Source organism: Montipora foliosa, chromosome 13 (genome assembly GCF_036669935.1).
Source record: "Montipora foliosa isolate CH-2021 chromosome 13, ASM3666993v2, whole genome shotgun sequence".
Classification (NCBI taxonomy): domain Eukaryota; kingdom Metazoa; phylum Cnidaria; class Anthozoa; order Scleractinia; family Acroporidae; genus Montipora; species Montipora foliosa.
The window spans coordinates 21734589-21752088 of NC_090881.1; the positions used below are offsets into that span (position 1 = coordinate 21734589).

Sequence of the window (17500 nt, forward strand, 5' to 3'; positions counted from 1 at the left end):
AATTTAATAAAAGTTTACCAGGAGTCCGACTTGTATCTTTACAAACGTCCAACTTGTTTCTCTTTCGCTTTAAAACGTCAAATCTAAAGCTCCCTTACACATCACAAATGACGTCAACATGTGGAAGGCACAAGAACAAAATACACACAAGAGCAAATGTATTTATCGAGAGTAAATCGCCACTTAACACAGAATCTCAGTTTGGGTTGCAGTCTACGTGTAGCCGTACCCTGTCCCCGAAAGAACCTCCCGAGCCTGCCCCCTTTTTCTTTCGGGGGGAGGGTTCGGTTACACGTAGGCTATTTGGGTTGTTCTCTTACCTGAATGGGGTTGATAAAGGGGAAGTAGGTAGATATTCATGTCATCGTACGAAGTTGGAAGAGTCCTATAAGGCATCAAGCTGCTACTCAACAAAGAAATACCACCTGGAATGATGCAAAAACAGAGAGTATATCAATCGAAGTAGCATGGGTACAGGGTCCAGAAGAGTTCTATTGGATGATACATGGCAAATCTCACTATTTATGTGTGTCTGTCAAATGAAGTACCTACAAACGAGGCCTTTGAAGTGACACCGAGTACCCAATATTGCGGTTTCGTTCACCGTCTATTCACTGAGACCAAACATGCAGGCAATGGACCTAACACACAAAGTGATACTTTACTTGCAAGATTTTAATTATGATTCACGATTGGGTAGAACTCCTCTGGATCCTGTGTTAGGGATGGACGATTTACAATCCCAGGCCAATTACACTCCTTCTTCCTTAACAACTTGTACCTTTGCACCTCCCCTCCCTCTGCAATCAATGTTAACCCCAACTAAGCTCATCACACTCAACACCATGAACGTTTGGGCATTCAAGAGAGAATTGGGGGTGGGGAGGTTAAATAACCCATTTTCATCCTTAAGGCTTTGTTAACTGGCAAAATTTAAACCTCATTTGGTAGTTAATTTAGTATTACTCTCAAATGGCTTTTTAACAACTGGGCAAAGGATTTGAGCTTGAAGGCCAGTGCTTTTTAACTTTCAACGCTTCATGTATGCTTACTCTGATCCCAAGATTAATTTAATGTAATAAAAGCTCAATAGAAAGGTAGAAAGGAATATCTAATCCGCAAAAGTCAAGAGAAACCTGCTACATAGGCAGAAAATTAGCTTTGGTCATTCTGCTTTAATAATTATCTCTTTGGCTCCAAGGAGTGACCGGCATGTAAATCCTCCTCACAATTTCAATGATATGTCAGTCACACAGGTAATGAGAATGAAGAATATTATCAGCTTAAGAGGTGTGATCTTGATATAACACTAAATTCTTATAATTACCAAACAATGAAATCCAGACTAGTTGGGAGAATGACCGTTTAGATCATGGGAATGAGAGAGTTAATATTACAGGTACTATTGTTAAGAAAAACAGTATGACACTGGCTTACTGTTTAGCTTCAGTCTGGAGTGCTGAAACATGGTGCTTGTGACACAAAGCATGGAGCTAAGATTCTCGTGGTGAAAATCTTCCCTTGCAGCTTTGTTGTAGACAAACACTGCAATCAAGAAGTTTATCATTTGGTTAGGACATTGAAATCTTGGTCTAACCTTTCATGATTGAAGGCATAGATAATTTAACACATTTTAGGGGTGAATTTTGCCGCAGCTCTGGTAACATATAATGTGATTGGCTGGCTAAACTAGCCAAAAACAAAAGACTACACGATTGAAACAATGACTTAGACTTGAAAAAACAACAGAAGCTGCTTAAATTGTACAATACCAAACAATAGCAGATTACGAGAGCTGCTACACTACTGCATTTCACACAGGGTAAAGCATTCCCAAAAGCTGCCTCCTTCCGTCAACCAAGCCAGTTTGGTTTGCTCACATAGAAGCTGTCAAAGACTACATGTATGTGGCATCTGGAAATTGAAGCTGCTGATATTTTTTGTTGAAAATGCCACAGAACACCGTTTTGTGTTTATATATATTTTTTGTTGGTGATTGGGCTTTAAGAAAAAATGAGTGACTTTCTCTACAAATTTTGAAATAATCTGATGTGAAGGAGTGATTTTATGACCCACATAGCTTTTTCTGTCACTGTGACAGTGTTCTGTCTTACCGATGTTTGGATATTGCTCATCAGAATCGTCAGGAGAGCTGGTGACCAAAACAAAAAACATTAGATAATTATTATTTTCATTGAATATTAAAAACCTGATCAAGCTCTGAAAACCATGAATAAAGTTTCATGTGTGTCATAGGTTTTTCAGTTCCATTTCAGTATGGAGTGACCGCAGGCACCCCAAGTTAAACAATAGACAAAAATACAAGGTCTTGTATGGAGCACAACAAGGGCATTTGAAAGAAAGAACTGCTTACCTTTATCCATTTCTTGCGTGTCTTGTCCTCCATTTATTTTATTTTATTTTTGTGCTCCTTTTAGTGATTTTTTCAGGGAGTTTTTAGTGTCAGTGTTGTTTCTCTAGAAATACATACATTATCTTTCAAACAACTGTAGTTATTTTGCTCCATACAAGTCTTTATAAATTTAAAGCTCATGATCATGATCATGGGGTGCCACAAAAAGACCAACCAAAAGAAAAAGCCTCTGAACTAATCGTGTATATTAAGCAACCAAGAATTTAGACATTGTTGTCATCTCACCCTGAAGATTCATGACTTGCGTGGCTTGTAGATGATGGCTTTAACATCTCAGCAGTTTTCAAAAGCCTAACAAGCAAGAATTAAAAAAGGAAGATTTCAAAGGACTCCAAGAATTCTTGGCGAAAGCAATGTCAGAATACATGGAAGTCCGACTTCGGCAGATCAGTCCAAAGCTATTGAAGAAAAAGACTTGTGAAAAAAAGTGCCAATTGTAATGAAGAATAATGAGCACACATTAGATATGACATAGTATTTAATAGCCAAAGAGGTGCATGGTGCCAATAGATAGAATAGATATGGTAAATAGTGCTTGTCATTGTGACCCTTTAGCAAGGCTGCTTTTAGTAATAATTATTAAGTATTATTATTAGCATAATAGATAGCAAATGGAAGTGGACTCAGCAATAAATATGTGGTGGAGTCAAGAAAAGTTAAAAGAGAAAATGCTTTATTTTCAGTCACCGTTCTTTGCTAAAAATCACCTGGGCTTCCTTTGGTAATAAACCTAACAGGATCTTTGAGGATATTGACAATTCTTTGAAAAATGTTAAAGGATGTTTAAATTGGAGGTCCTTAGTTGCTAGAGAACGCATGTTTTATGAGTCAAATGAGTCAATGAGTCAATGAGTCAATGAGTCAATGAGTCATGAGTCATGAGTCATGAGTCATGAGTCAATGGACTCACAGTCAATATAGCAATAATTTGTTGATTAAGCCCAAGCCCTCGTTTCAGTGATTAGGCCTAAGCACTCTCTGAAATTTTAGCTTTCATTTTATGGTTTAATTAACTGCACTAACTCGTTGACTCATTGACTCATTGACTCATAAATACTTGACACTCCAGTTGCTAAAACATTAACTAATTAGGATCCTTCAGAAAATATATAATGCGAGTAGAATGAACTTAGTAAGATCCACAAAGGTTTTAAAAAGGTCTTTTAAGGTCATTAAATCAAGTTGAGAATCATGGCAAGAATTTTTTTCCAGCATTCCTGATGACACTGTCACTTATTGTCAGGACCTTCACAATCAATGAACAATTTTAAACAAGCTTGAACAATACCGGTAGATGGTTTCGACGAAAAATGGAAGTTCTTGAGGAAAGCCAATTCTCAACATAATTACCACAATTACATGTACCTCATGATGTTAAGGTCTGTGAACCAATCCTGTACTACTACAATCACATGACAGACAGTAAACAGGAATGTAACAATCTGTAAAGACTGGAAAAACAAGAATAATGTTAATAGAAAAAGCATTAATAATAATAATAATAATAATAATAATAATAATAATAATAATAATAATAATAATAATAATGGCTTTTTGTGGAGAAGGAAAAACTTGAGTACACTGTGAAACCTTTAATGGCTAAACACTTAATGGACTACAACAGTGAAAGGTGATTGTTCATTCCACTTTGCCAGTACTAAGGTTTTGTATAGCAAAACAACAAATTACTTAATGGAGTACAGGCTACCCACATATATGTATCATAGTTTGTGCTTAAGCATGACAAAGTAGCTACGTGAAAGGCAAATAGAATGGTTGCAAGTTACCTGAATCTCATTGTAGTTCTCTGGTGAAGTGTACTCAGGAGGAATATTGCGATCATGATGAATCAAGTGATCCAGGATTGCTGCACTCAATAATGGCTGAATGGAATCAATACAGAGACAGGAAAGATTTACAAATGTTGAGTTTAAAAAAAAAAACTTACTATTAAGTGAGCTATGAAGACTTCAACAGGGTTTAAACCTGTGACCTCGCGATACTGGTGTGACCCTCTAACCAACTGAGCTGTGAAGCCACTGATGTTGGGAGCTGGTCATTTGTGGGTTCAAAGGTTCCTGTGATGAATGAATCAATGAATGAAATGATATAAAATTATTTATGAAATGAATCACATAATTAACTGCGGATATGAAATCAAGTGAGCTACGATTTTCGCAGTTGTGAACTTTATTTTATAAAGCGATTTTCAATTGAGTGTTGAAAGTAATAAGGGAATTGTTCTGCTTTTGCATTACTTCACTCATTGATTGGTTCAAAGTTCTCGCGCCACTTTTTCAACCAATCAGAAGTGAAACCAAAACCAATCGTGGCTCATGCATGCACACTTTCCTGTGCTTCGCCTCTGCTACATGTAATTACTTCAAGTTTTGATTGGTTTACTGGATGGTCTCCGTCCTTTTTGATCAGCCAAAGTAATTACGGTACTTTGGTTTTGGTTTTACGACACTTGATTGAAACTCGCTCTATCTGCAGTTCAAGATATGATTCATTTCATATACACCATTTTCTTCATTTGTTCATTGATTCACTGATTTATTCATTTATGAAAGCACTTTATCACGACCCTTCTTCAGAATGCCATTAAAAAATGTTGTTGTAACAGTAAAATCAGTTACTAATACAGGAGCTTTACCTGTGTATCCAGAAGAATCACTCTCTCTTGGGTTACAGCTATATCCATACCACAAGTCTGATTAGTTCCATCTTCCTGAAATTCACAATGGCAATACTGGTCCATTTGTAACTAGTAATTAAGTAATCTGACATCCATGTGTTGTTGTCAGATGCAATAGACCAATTCGGCTAACTCAATTATGTAACCAATTCAAATCTCTCAGGGTTAAGAGTCTTTGTGTGTTGAATTTGCATGAAAATGAAGCATTCACATTTAAATGATATGGAAATACTTGGAACAAAACGTTTTATTCCCAAAAGATTTGAATTGGGTACAGCATTGAGTTAGCCGAATTGGTCTAATATCTAGACTGGGAGCTTGTCCTACAACTTTTACTCTGCTTGCAAATTTGTCAAATTGCGACTTTCCAAATCTGGATTGGGAACATTGTGGGGATGCAAACCCAGGGAAGACAATAAGTGCAGGTTCTTGCTTTATCTTTTCCTTTAAACACAGGTCAGTTTTGTGAACTAACCTGAACTTGTCTTGACTGTACAGGGAATAAGGGAGATCTGCATGGACAAAAAGAAATGAAACAAAAAGATATGTCAGTGGGACTGTTACAGTTACATTTGAACTTTCCTCTTCAGTCTTAGAGGTTTGGTAGTACTGAGGCGAATTGCAAGTATCCCAGATCCTCATTCTCAGAGTCAGTGATGTCACCTTGGCAAGAAATTTTGCTCTACACACTTGCTCCTTCTCCCTCTACCTACCCAGGAGGAATCCTAAGATGGACCAGAGTTCCCTCCAGGGGGGAGTAGTAGTAGTCTAAATTAATACACTTTATAGAGTTTTAATAAAAGTGTAACATCATAAAAAATTAAATTTGTTAAATTATGGGATTTGTTGGGATATTTTGAAAGAACAACATCTGAAGGGCCTACTCGCCAAAAATAGCATTTCAGGGCAAAACGTCTTTGAGATATTAGCCCACTTATGCTCAGACGACTCTAGTATACAAATCCTTCTAAATTTGACTCAGTAGATAACCTCAGGAACTGAGTCAAATTTAGAAGGATTTGAGTGGAGTCATCAGAGCAAAACCGGACCAGTATCTCTGAGACAATTTGCCCCACAATGCTAGTTTTTGGCAACTATGCCTTTCAGATGTTGTTCTTTCAAAATTTTAATTTTTTATGACGTCACCACTTTAGAACTCTATTCTGATGGAAGAATGGAGCTCTGAGGCTATAGTTGAGTTCTTGAAGTGTTATTGTTGTCGTTGTTGTTCATCTTCTTCTTCTTTTTCCTCATGTGGAAGTTTTGCAACCTTAACCCCCCCCCCCCCCCCCCCCCAATGATAAACTATTGTTAAGCCTAAGCCTTTTCTGTTTGCAAGCATTGGATACTCTTCCTCTCAGCAACCTTTCTTTGATACAAGTTGTGGTAAAATGAGCCATGATTTTTTTTAAGTTTGCAGTACAATTGTATTTCTGCATTTTAAAAAAAGCTATTTCAGACAAAGAGCCTTTCAGGTGAAAAATGGTTTTTACTCATTATTAACCTCATAACTACAACAATATCAAAATCCAGGTTCTCTAAACTATTATTTGTGCTGCTTTTTGTAGTAATAAGAAGAATCTATTTACCAGTCAGAGAGTTAAATCTTTAATGATTGATCCTTCTGTCTGTGACTTGTATGTTTGTAGCAGCGATGTTATAAGGAAAAGCTCGATGCTAGTCGACTTTAAGGACAACAATTTGACACTAGAACTTGCTTTGACACAGAGACTGTAGTGATTAGTGGGAAAAGAAATGGTGTACTTTCTTCATCTCTTTAATTTAAACACCAAAAATACTTAATATACTTTTACCAACCTTGAGTCAGTAAAAGGATTTGCGCCAGCTAAAGTTGACAGGATAGTTGACTTTCCTACACCTTGGGGACCCACAATACCAACCACAAGGAAATCTGTCTGATCAACAAGGATCTAAAAAGGAAATACAAAAGGAACAAGCTTTTTACAATGACACTTGAAAACACATTAATATTTTATTTCTTCCAATGGACCTCCCAACATATCATGTTTTAGGGTTCCTAATGATTGGGCACATGTTGAAACTTGAATTGGTGCATGCTGTTTGCATTGCATTATATTGCCATTGTGCAAGATGCACATTGCATGAAGCTTGATGTATTCTTCTCAAATGCATTAATAATTCATAAGGTTATTAGCCAATCGGAGAGCGCCATTTTGGTCAGGTGTATGTATCTTGATACCCACTGAAACTACAGATCAAGAACTCATACTTAGTAAAAACATTGTTGAGATAGATGTTGGTCCACATCAGCTGAATAGCCGCCAAAACCTCAACCTGCTCAAACAAATAAATAACAAACAAGCGAAAAAGCCATGATGTCAAAAACTTGTGCTTCGTGTTTCATCAGGGGTTCCAAACACCTCGAAACAATAAAGAGGCTCTGCCAGGGTAAATTCCGACAAGTGACATGGCCTAAAAAGTAGCGACATCACTTAAAGTGAAATTGCAACAAACGACATCCTTTCTTTAAATTTCCGACAACAACGGTCACAGCAACGTGAAACATTGAGAGTACCGACATGAGACCTTTTAAAATCCAGACAAGTGACATGGGAACCCCCCTGGCAGGACCTTAATAAAAGCAGTTTGCCTATAGACCTTATTCATAAATGGCGGTCACATTTATAATTCTTTTGTCCAAGTGCAAATTAGCCTACCAAGCCTCATTTTAGAGCAAGAATTCTTTTCAATTCATTGTATGGTATCGAGGCTTGGTAGGCTAATTTGCACTTGGACAAAAGATCTATGGGGTCGTGCTTTCATCTGTCTCTAGGGGTGTTTGGAACCAGTGATGAAACACTCGCACTCATTTTTGACATAATTTTTATTACTTGATAGAATAATAATAATAATAATAATAATGATAATAATGATGATGATGATAATAATAATTTATGATTATTTACAGAGTTGATTTATTGACCCACCTCTAAAGCACTGTCATTCCACTGCAAGTTCTCATCAAGTAGTTTCACTAACTGTGGGCTCCTGTCATGATCAGGAACACCAAGTTTCAGAGAACTAAGGTTTGCGCTGACTGCATCAATGCTTGAGCTTGCACCTGAAAAGAAGTGAAACAATAAATTTGATATTACTGTCACTAAATTGTGTTCAATTAAGTTCTTCTTTCACCCTTTTATTTGTCATTGATTCCTCAGTGCACTTATCCCTTATAGGACTGCAAATAACCTTAATTTGTCAGAGTGAAATATGCCCCATTCCCTTTGTCTATTACCAGTTCCCTCAATAATTAGCAATTTATTTCTCTCCCTAACTTGTCGTTTGCTTTAAAAAGTCATGCTGTTGGAAAAACATGTTCATAACGTTGTATACTGAAAGCACATTTACAGGAATTAGCCTTCACTGCATGCAAACCAGTTGAGCACCGGGCTGCAATGCCAGAGGTAGTGCGTTCCACTCCTTTGGAACCAACACTCAGGGTCTTACACTATTCGCAAAGATAAGGGCATGGAGTTCTCGGCCAGTGTTTTGGTCAGTTCTCTGCGGTGTATCATGGATGGGAGGGTAGATGCCCAGGGAGATACTAGCTACGTAAAGCTACTCTAAAATCTGAGGGTAAACAAATAGGATGATGATGATCAAACATGGGTCGAAATGTAAAAAAACAGAGGCTACGAAGGAATTTCTGATTTCCTTCAAAATTGACAGTATTTCAGTGATTTTTTTATGATGCAATATCTTGGTCAATGTCTGTTTAATTCCATAATCCAAAGTCCAAAGTCCAAAAATTCCATGATCCAAACATACAGTTACACTGTAAGTGCGATTGTAGAATAGCTGTTCACATTTGAAACTGTTGTCAACGGTGTTGACTCCAATCAAAACCAGGAAACAGATGCTTTACAAGTTTCTATGTTGGTGCTTAAAAATATTTCATAGTCTTAACAATAGCAGGAGAAATTAACCCACTTTCCAAAGTCCTCATTTGTTTGTCAGTAAACTGCTGTATTTGATACCTCCATTCAACAGCCACCTTTCTGCTGTCACAAGTGTATTATTTATATGGTTTTTCACCTCCATTAAGCGGCCAGCAAATTATCTTTCCAAGCGAAATGGTGACAGATGATATAAGGTGATAACTGATAACAACAAGAAAACAAGAACTGCCATTTATCTCCACTATAATGAGTCACAAGCCGCGTACACGTGCAAAGTCCGGTGGTATACAAATGAAACAATAGCTAACAATAGATAGAGCTGACCCACTATTTTGTTACAACCAAAATCTGTACAGGAAAGGAAAACCTTATTACTACTAGAAATCTACAAAAATCCTTGCTCCTCAAGTTTTGATTTTAACCATTAAATTGAGAACTCGTCTTCCGTGAAGCAGTACTCGCATGGAATTTCTAAACCATAGCCAACCCCTCTGTTTACGCGCTTGCCTTTCACAACAGCGTAACTGACCAACTCCGACACTTTGCCCAGTTTAATGGGTACCAAGACCTTGCCCTAGCTGTAGGAAAGGCAAATGACGTGATCTCGTCATTACAACTCCCCATCCCAAAACGGCAAAGAGCGTTGACGGATTATTTTAAATAAATCATTCGTGAAATATCTTGAGCTAAATTTTTTTACATATCAACTGTTGATGCAAAAAGGCCTAAGAAACTTGTCAACGATGTTTTGCATTTTTTCTGTACATTATAATTATACCCAAAGAAATACTGTGCATTTCAACTAGTTGTGCCCTGTGTTAGAGCTAGAAATATGCATGGGCCGGAAATGCACTTGATGTTTTGCTACAATGAATTTTGGATTTATCTTCATATATGTTCACTTTTTAAAAGCATTTTGCTTTATAGAGTCAATAAGATCATGTTTACTACCATTCCTATCCAATTTATTATTGTACCTCTATTAATTAAGCGGCCAACCTCTATTAAGCGGCCACTTTTCAAAGTCCCGAGGGTGGCCACTTAATAGAGGTCAGACTGTATCTGTAGTGTACAATTTATCAAATTTGTGTGTTCATAGAGTATTTGTTGAGTCTACAATCTTGGACAAAATAAATGGAAAATTTGTACTCCCCCCCCCCCCCCTCCCAAATCAAGGATGGGAAAGTGGCGTGTTTTGTCTTTTGTGCAGCTTCATCCTTGATTTGGGGGGATAAGGGTTTGCTGTTCCATTGATTGTCCAAGATTGTAGTTTAAGTTGAAGCTGTGCAGACCTGTCGCTGCGCTTGCTGTCACTCCACCAATATTATGAGTTTGCAAGCCACCTGCAGACCTGTCTGATGTGTGGCTTGACTGATGATCAACTGCAAGTGTTTTGCTCCGCACAGCAGAGGGTGTCCCACTGGGTCTGCTTGCGATGGTCTGTGGATCTTGAGATGGTTCCCTTCAAATGATGTCACACATCAAGTAAATCCGTCAGTCAACAAAAGTACATGAATCATTCAACATTTCCGTTCAAAGTTGCAGCCCAAGTGAGACGTGAATAGTGCCAACAACTGCCAATCATGCTGTTGCTTGTACTGATACATGTACAAGGTCACTCAATTGAATGATAATGAAGCCCATTTACATAGTAAAAATGGCTGTGCCATTTGTACAAATAACTGTTGACCAAAACCACTTTTCTCCAGTAACACAACTTAAAAGATGCATCATGCACTTTGACAAACCAAGGTTTGAACCTAAGAGTCATGTCAAATCTACATAAAGTAAGATCATACGACTCAGAGTAGACCCAACAAGGACTTATTGATGACATTAATAATATTTTATCAACTGATATTTCGACAACCTGAGTTTAAAGTCATTCTCTGCTTGGTCAGTGGAAATGTGATGTCATCGGTCAGCCGTGAAGTATTTGCCAACTGGGTGTATTTCAGTCTGTTGAAGCTGTGTAAGTTGTTGTTTGACTTTGGTTAAATCATTAAGTTTGATCAAATGGTTCAGTGGAGATAGAGCGTTTTCACTCATGTGACTAAAATAAATGCTAATTTGATGAAACAAAAGAAACTATTTGCATAAAAATAGAGTTCAATTCCAAGAGGATTAGTTTGGAACACGAACATGGCTGCCGTGACGTCATGTGAAAACCCTCTACTGTTTACTATGTGTAGGGTATGTAAAGTGGCCCCTTCATAACAATACACAATCCTGGTCACAAGGGTCGGGAGGGTTCACGGCAGATGACTTCACAGGCAGCCTATATGTATCTCAAGACCAAGACCACATACGCCCACTTGTCCCCCTCCCCCCTGCCAATGTTGATAAAAATCTTAAAAAAAAAAGAATTGTTCACCTCCAAGAAGAGTATTCTCCAACTAAAGTGACAATAAGAGAGATATTCACGTCTTCAGCGATCATGTTCACTTTCAACACAATCGTCTAACAACTTTCTATTGTCCCTTTTTCCTTTTTAACCGCATCCGATCTGGTCTTCAGCATAGCTTCATTTTCTTTCAACATTGCTAGGGGGAGGGGGGTCAATTACAGTTGCTTCTATTCATCTTTTTCTAAAACGTCAAGGACGTAGTTGAAATCGTGGGTTTTAGAGCACAAAAGGGGAGGTGTCCCAACAACTTATGGCCAGGATTGCAGTTACCAACAGCACTGCACTGCACTCTCTGAAAGGTACACATTTTTCCAAAGTACATTCATAACAAGATCAGGTAAACTAACACTTTCAATGATAGTCACCTTGGTTTTATTAAAATTTGCTTCACTGGAGTTTCTTGTCCCTATGGAGAGAATTAGCATTAAGAAAGTGCACATTAAAGCCGGCAGGTACAAACGTCAGAATGGTTCAACTCAGATGGCTCACATCAGATCCAGTGAAAACAGTTGTGTAAGCCAAAATTACTCCACGTTTGCACCGATTTCACCAAGGTTACCTTAAAGATTAGGGCTAGGGTGGTTTCTCAAGGCCTTACCATTTTTTTTACGTCAATCCAAGGTGAGCGATCCAAGTTGATCCAGTCCGACTTTTGTACCTGCCTTATTAAAGTACTAATACAACTAAAGTCCACTCCTCCTAAACTCCAAGGGCTATCGGTTTATGGTCGTTATGCCACAAGCTGATTCGTGCGCAATCAAATCGTTTCACCAACAATTAAATTAATTCTTGAGCTTATTAACACATGCACTAGTGCTCTACTTATATTTAGAAAAATTTGAACAAGAAGATCAAATCCAAAGTTGCTTTTACACGGCAAAAACAAGGGTACCCCAAGAAAAACAAACTTGTCCAACATTCGCTAGTTGTACAATCCTATAATACATTTCTTTTAACCCAAAAAAATTTGGCATAATTATTGGTTTCAATATCTCCTTGGACACGAAGATGTCCCAAGAGAAATTGAAAACAATGTTTATGCAAATTTCTGGGGGGGGGGGGGGGAAGGGGGGGGGGGTAAAAGAGGTGTATTGTGGGATTTATGCAAGTGGTGAATTGAATGATGAGTCACAGAATCAAACCTGCCATAATATTATTAATCAGTTGTGCATTAATTCTAGACGGCTCCAAAAACCTTTCTGACCAATAATAATAGGAGTTTGTAATAACCGTGTAATACACATTACAAAATTAATAACATCAACGTGCACAGGAGCGAGGATGGCACAGTCGGTTAGTGCGCGGCCTTGGTGCAAGAGGTCCTGAGTTTGATCCCCTGATCTCACATTTTCGACTTCTTTCCGTTCTGTGTAGCTTAAGTAGCTTTAAATACTCGTAAAACAGAGTACTGATGGCGAGGAGGGAGTAAAATGAGTGCACCGTCGACCTCAGGTTTGTCAGTTGAATTACTGTTACGAGTTATCGACGTTAAATATGGTTGCTTTACTTTACTTTACTTTCACATCTGGGGAAATGATCTTATATCAATGCATCTAGGGAAGTGATCTTACTCTGTCTGCAGTAGGTTTGGTCAGTATAATTGGAGTTTTCATTGGTGGGGTAGATGATTGGACTCCTGATGCAGCACCCTCAACTTTTCCCTGCAATGACAGTACCAAGACTTCAACAAGAAGACATAGCTTCCCCATAATCTTATTTATATTTTACTTAGACTCACTCTATAAGAATGAAGATTACAACATTGTAATCTCAGTGGGTGCTATCCATAATAAACAAGGCATTAATAGTTTAAGACTGTTGTGCACTTGCAGAATCGTTTACATTCCTTGACCTTATCGTATGAACATTACACTACAACAAGTTGCAAAATTGTTGAGACACTTTCATTAAAAAAACACCTTTTCTAGCTTCCAGTGCCCGCCGTATCTAGAATTTAAACCTTTCCCACTTCCTTTCCCCTCTCCCCCTTTCAATGTTGACTGCTTAAGTTCCCAACATTTTTTTGTCTTGCTAGCAACACTGATAAGGTGGGGAGGGGGGCTGCAGTGTGAGAGATATTAGGGAAATTAATAACGCCCCAAGAAGGTGAAGTGTCTTCACTACTTTTGCAACTTGTTGTAGCTCTTGGCCGTTCAATTGTGTCTTTATCTCACAAATGTCACAATAGCTTGTGCTAAATGACATTAAGTCCTGATAGTCCAGCCCACCAACATGTGTGCTGCAAATTCTGTCTTAATGGCAGTTACATACATGTCCATGATCAGAGGGTGTAAAGTACAGGTTGCAGGTCATTGTTTTAACATAATTGAAACAACCCAAACCTTTACAAAAATGCTAAGCTTAGGCTTAAACATTAATTACCTAAAGCATAGTGTTTAGGACTAATGTTATCATTAGCAAAGGTTTGGGTTAGCCTAGGGTTAGCCAAATTGAGGGTCAGCCACGTTAGACCACTGACCCTACCCTTGAAGATCTTTCTCTGTAGCCTCTTTCTCTTCTGCGGCCTCCCCTACCACGGCGAAACCCTCTGTCTTGATCCTCCATTTTGAATTCTATTAGTAGCTCATGTAGTGATAAACGAAAATTACTCATAACAGTTGCATGATGGGAAGATCTTCATGATATCACTTCTTCTTTTTGTCGGCGAAAAGTGTTGGGATGGATTTACGAAAAGTCTCTGACGAAGAGAAGGTCAATTTGTGTCGGAAATATATCCTTTACCAATTCCTCTATCGTTTTCAATAAGATAAGGCGTGTTTTTTATTTTCTTCCTCTTTTGACGCTGTTTATACATATCATAAATGATACGTTACAATCAGACGTTATGAGCTTATGTTATTCGTGGTAAAACACTCACCTTAAGTTATTGTACGGTGTTTTGTGCATATTTAACATAGCAACATTCTCATTCTAGTTAACTACGCAGATTGTAGTTCATATATCAGATGGAAGTCCTATTCAGGATTTGGTGTAACACATATATAGAGTGTGCAGTACATATTGGAACTCCGGATATCAAACGATTTTTAAAAGCGAAAAAAAATATAAGTTAATGGAACAACTTTAATAGGCTTTTTCACAACAGCTTTAAAAGTTATCCCATTAACTTTCACTTAGAAGGTCTATATATAGTCGCGTTGAGGTTAATTGGTAACAGCATTTTCTAACTATTGAAAGTGCTTGTCGCAATAATAAAATTAATGAAGCAAATGCACAATATGATGGAAAGGTGTAGAGCACCCGTGGGAAGTAGTTACTGAAACAAGGAATGACCTACAACAAGGCTGTTGCCTAACAGGAGCCCGGTAGCCTGGGGCTCCCAAAGAATAGCTCTGGGCGCCTTAATTTTTCACAGCAACACCTTTCACTTCATATGTTGGGCTCCTAAGTTCTCAGCATTTAGCTCTGAGGGCCCCTTTAAAATTTTCTTAGGCAGCAGCCTTGTACAACGGTATCTAAAATTACCTAAAATGAGCTACAATGGTATCTAGAATGACCTAAGATGATCTAAAATGACGGAAAATGAGAAAATTAGATCATTTTAGATACCGTTGTTGGACGTTTTAGGTCATTTAGATTATTTTAGGTTGTTTTACGTCATTTTAGGTCATTCCTTGATTTAGTAACTACGGCCGGTGGGAAGGATAAAATCCAAGTCAACACAATGTTATTTGTGACAGAGAACATATGAAGTTTCATACATTGAACTGCAGTTATATCATTCTAATTGCCTGGGTTCTTTAGGCCTCTCTGTAATAGAAAACAAGTTGCTTGGCAATGCCTGAAAGGATAATAATTGAAAAATCAGAGTTCTAGGCAGGAATCAAACCTATGACCTCTGTTACACCGATTGGATGCTTTACTCATTGATCTTCTTGAACTCACTGGAAAGCTAGGTCGTTTGTTCAGGTTTATCTAGGCTCTCCAGTGATTTCTAGTAGCTCATGCCGATCAATGAGTAGAGCATTTGACCGGTGTTACAAAGGTCATAGGTTCGATTCCTGCCAAGGACTCTGATTTTTCAGTTGCCCTTTCAGGCATCACCAAGCAACTTGTATTCTATTACAGAGAAGCCTAAAGAGCCCAGGCAATTAGAATGACGTAACTGCAGTTCAAACGTATGAAACTTTAGATATCCTCTATCACATAATGATAACAACATTGTTTTGACTCGTCTCCCACGATACAGTGTTAAAGCACATATTATGCAGCAATTTGGTGATAACACATAGTAGCACATAATTATACGGTTAGCAGTTATTAAGTATTCATATCAAACAGTAGGCAGAGTGATTTTAAAATACCAGTCCAATTTTATCTTTATGCATATACATGTAACATAATACCCTATTCATATGCGAATGAGTAACCAGGTATTATAGAATCAAGCACAGCAGTAAATTCTATTCTAGTACCGGTAGCTACTTCTATTTGGGATTTAGTGATTAGGTCTAAGCGCTGTTGTCAATGTTAGAACCGGATGTTAAAAGAATAACCAAACACCTTGGTACGTTGACTTAGGACATCTGAAACTTGGTGGCATTGCTCAAGACTGGTCGGGGCTAACCATTGTTAAATATCATGACAAGCTGTAGGTTTTATCCCTACTTAACCAATGACTATCTCTTAACCATGTTTCAAGCAATGCAGTCCTAGACACAAGCAAAACATGTTAGCTAAATGATCGTAAAACCTTTTTCCACATTCAGTAAGTTTAGCTACCTAAGGTGTACTTTGTTTCATTGTGAAAGTTGTCCTTAATTCCATCACCACATTTCCTTGGAGGGTTTGCATTGCTCCCATTCCTTTGGTTCATCAACGTGGTTTGGTTCTTCAGGGAAGCATTTTTCAGGCCATCGTTCACAGGGCAATCAAAGTTAAAGTCATGTAAGCATGGCAATAATTTTACTGAGGAAGTAAAATAATAATGTATCTTTATGCTGACCCAAGATAGTTTGAATTAACAAGACATGGTTCATATAGCCTGTGAACTAACTAACGAATCAAGAATCTGGATACACTTCCTCGTCTGGCCCTAGTTGTTTAAATGATGGATAGTGCTATCTGCCTGATAAATCACTATCCATTGGATAAGTCATGGTGAAACCAATATTGTGCTTTCCAATGAATAAATGATTTACCCAGTGGATAGCATTATCCACCTTTTGAACAACTGGGGCTTGATCAGCAGGCTTAGTATGATTTTGATCTGAAATAATCTCAAAATCAAATTACTGGTATTAGCATTCTGTGAATTTCAAGTAAAAAGAATGCTGTTAGAAGTGGAGTAAGTCCCAAAAGAATAGGTAAAATGAATATTCGAAGAAGTCATTTGGAAAAGCAATTACCCGTATCTATAAAAGATTGCGATAAAATATTTCTTAAAAACATTTGAAGGCTAAACGTTGCTGAAAAACAGCAACATTTTGACATCAGCTAAACGTCATTATCAAGTCAAAAAATGCTTGTAAGTTACAGTCTGTAAATACTAATAAGAACAATGGGTGATTAAAAAAGGTGTAACATAAGATTTATTAAACATCTGGGGTTGGTTGCTCGAAGCCTGGTTAGCGCTAACCATTGGTTAAGAGGTATCAAAACCTATAGGTTTCCATGGCATTTAACACTGGTTAGTGCTAACCATGCTTTGAACAAACCGGGCCTGGATATTTGCATTAGGCTTTAGAATCTTGAACAGCATTTCAAAATCACTCAAATTTGCCACAGCACTATCTGAAACCATTCACTTTTCAGGTGTCCCAGCACACCACCAGTTGACAAGTAAAATCGTCTGGTGTCAGACATTGTAAAAACTTGTAAAGTCTCACTCCCATAATTCAATGGGTTAAAACTGTAAAATGGTTTTCTTTCAAAAGTTTTTTGTTGCCGTGAGCTTCTAAGAAATGTCTACCGATTGCTGAATTTTTGTGGCCAGCAATGCGTTGATAAAGTTATCCAGTCATGTACCCGACATAATCTGCAACACACAGATCAAATGA

The 17500-nt window shown here is 37.8% G+C and overlaps 2 protein-coding genes across 3 annotated transcripts in view; one reads left to right on the forward strand and one right to left on the reverse strand.

The window, feature by feature from the left end:
* The window catches only part of LOC137982511 (nonsense-mediated mRNA decay factor SMG9-like), a 17694-nt gene extending 3627 nt beyond the window's left edge, over positions 1-14067 (reverse strand). Inside the window, exons 1-14 of one of the 2 annotated variants that reach the window (XM_068829606.1) lie at positions 13965-14067; positions 13052-13141; positions 11846-11886; positions 10366-10535; positions 8102-8235; positions 6951-7063; positions 5608-5644; positions 5091-5165; positions 4222-4317; positions 3800-3885; positions 2660-2725; positions 2115-2152; positions 1438-1545; positions 321-425 (exon numbers count right to left, since the gene is read on the reverse strand). In XM_068829606.1, the coding sequence (XP_068685707.1) occupies positions 321-425; positions 1438-1545; positions 2115-2152; positions 2660-2725; positions 3800-3885; positions 4222-4317; positions 5091-5165; positions 5608-5644; positions 6951-7063; positions 8102-8235; positions 10366-10535; positions 11846-11886; positions 13052-13141; positions 13965-14045 (1240 nt within the window). In that variant the 5' untranslated portion in view covers positions 14046-14067. Of the gene's footprint in view, positions 1-320; positions 426-1437; positions 1546-2114; positions 2153-2659; positions 2726-3799; positions 3886-4221; positions 4318-5090; positions 5166-5607; positions 5645-6950; positions 7064-8101; positions 8236-10365; positions 10536-11845; positions 11887-13051; positions 13142-13862 lie in introns of both variants that reach the window. The other variant, XM_068829607.1, reaches the window with a different exon arrangement.
* LOC137982512 (gamma-secretase subunit PEN-2-like) overlaps positions 14061-17500 on the forward strand; it is a 3980-nt gene continuing 540 nt past the window's right edge. The window contains exons 1-2 of the mRNA XM_068829608.1: positions 14061-14211; positions 16275-16388. Of these exons, the coding sequence (XP_068685709.1) occupies positions 14160-14211; positions 16275-16388 (166 nt within the window). The 5' untranslated portion in view covers positions 14061-14159. The remainder of the gene's footprint in view (positions 14212-16274; positions 16389-17500) is intronic.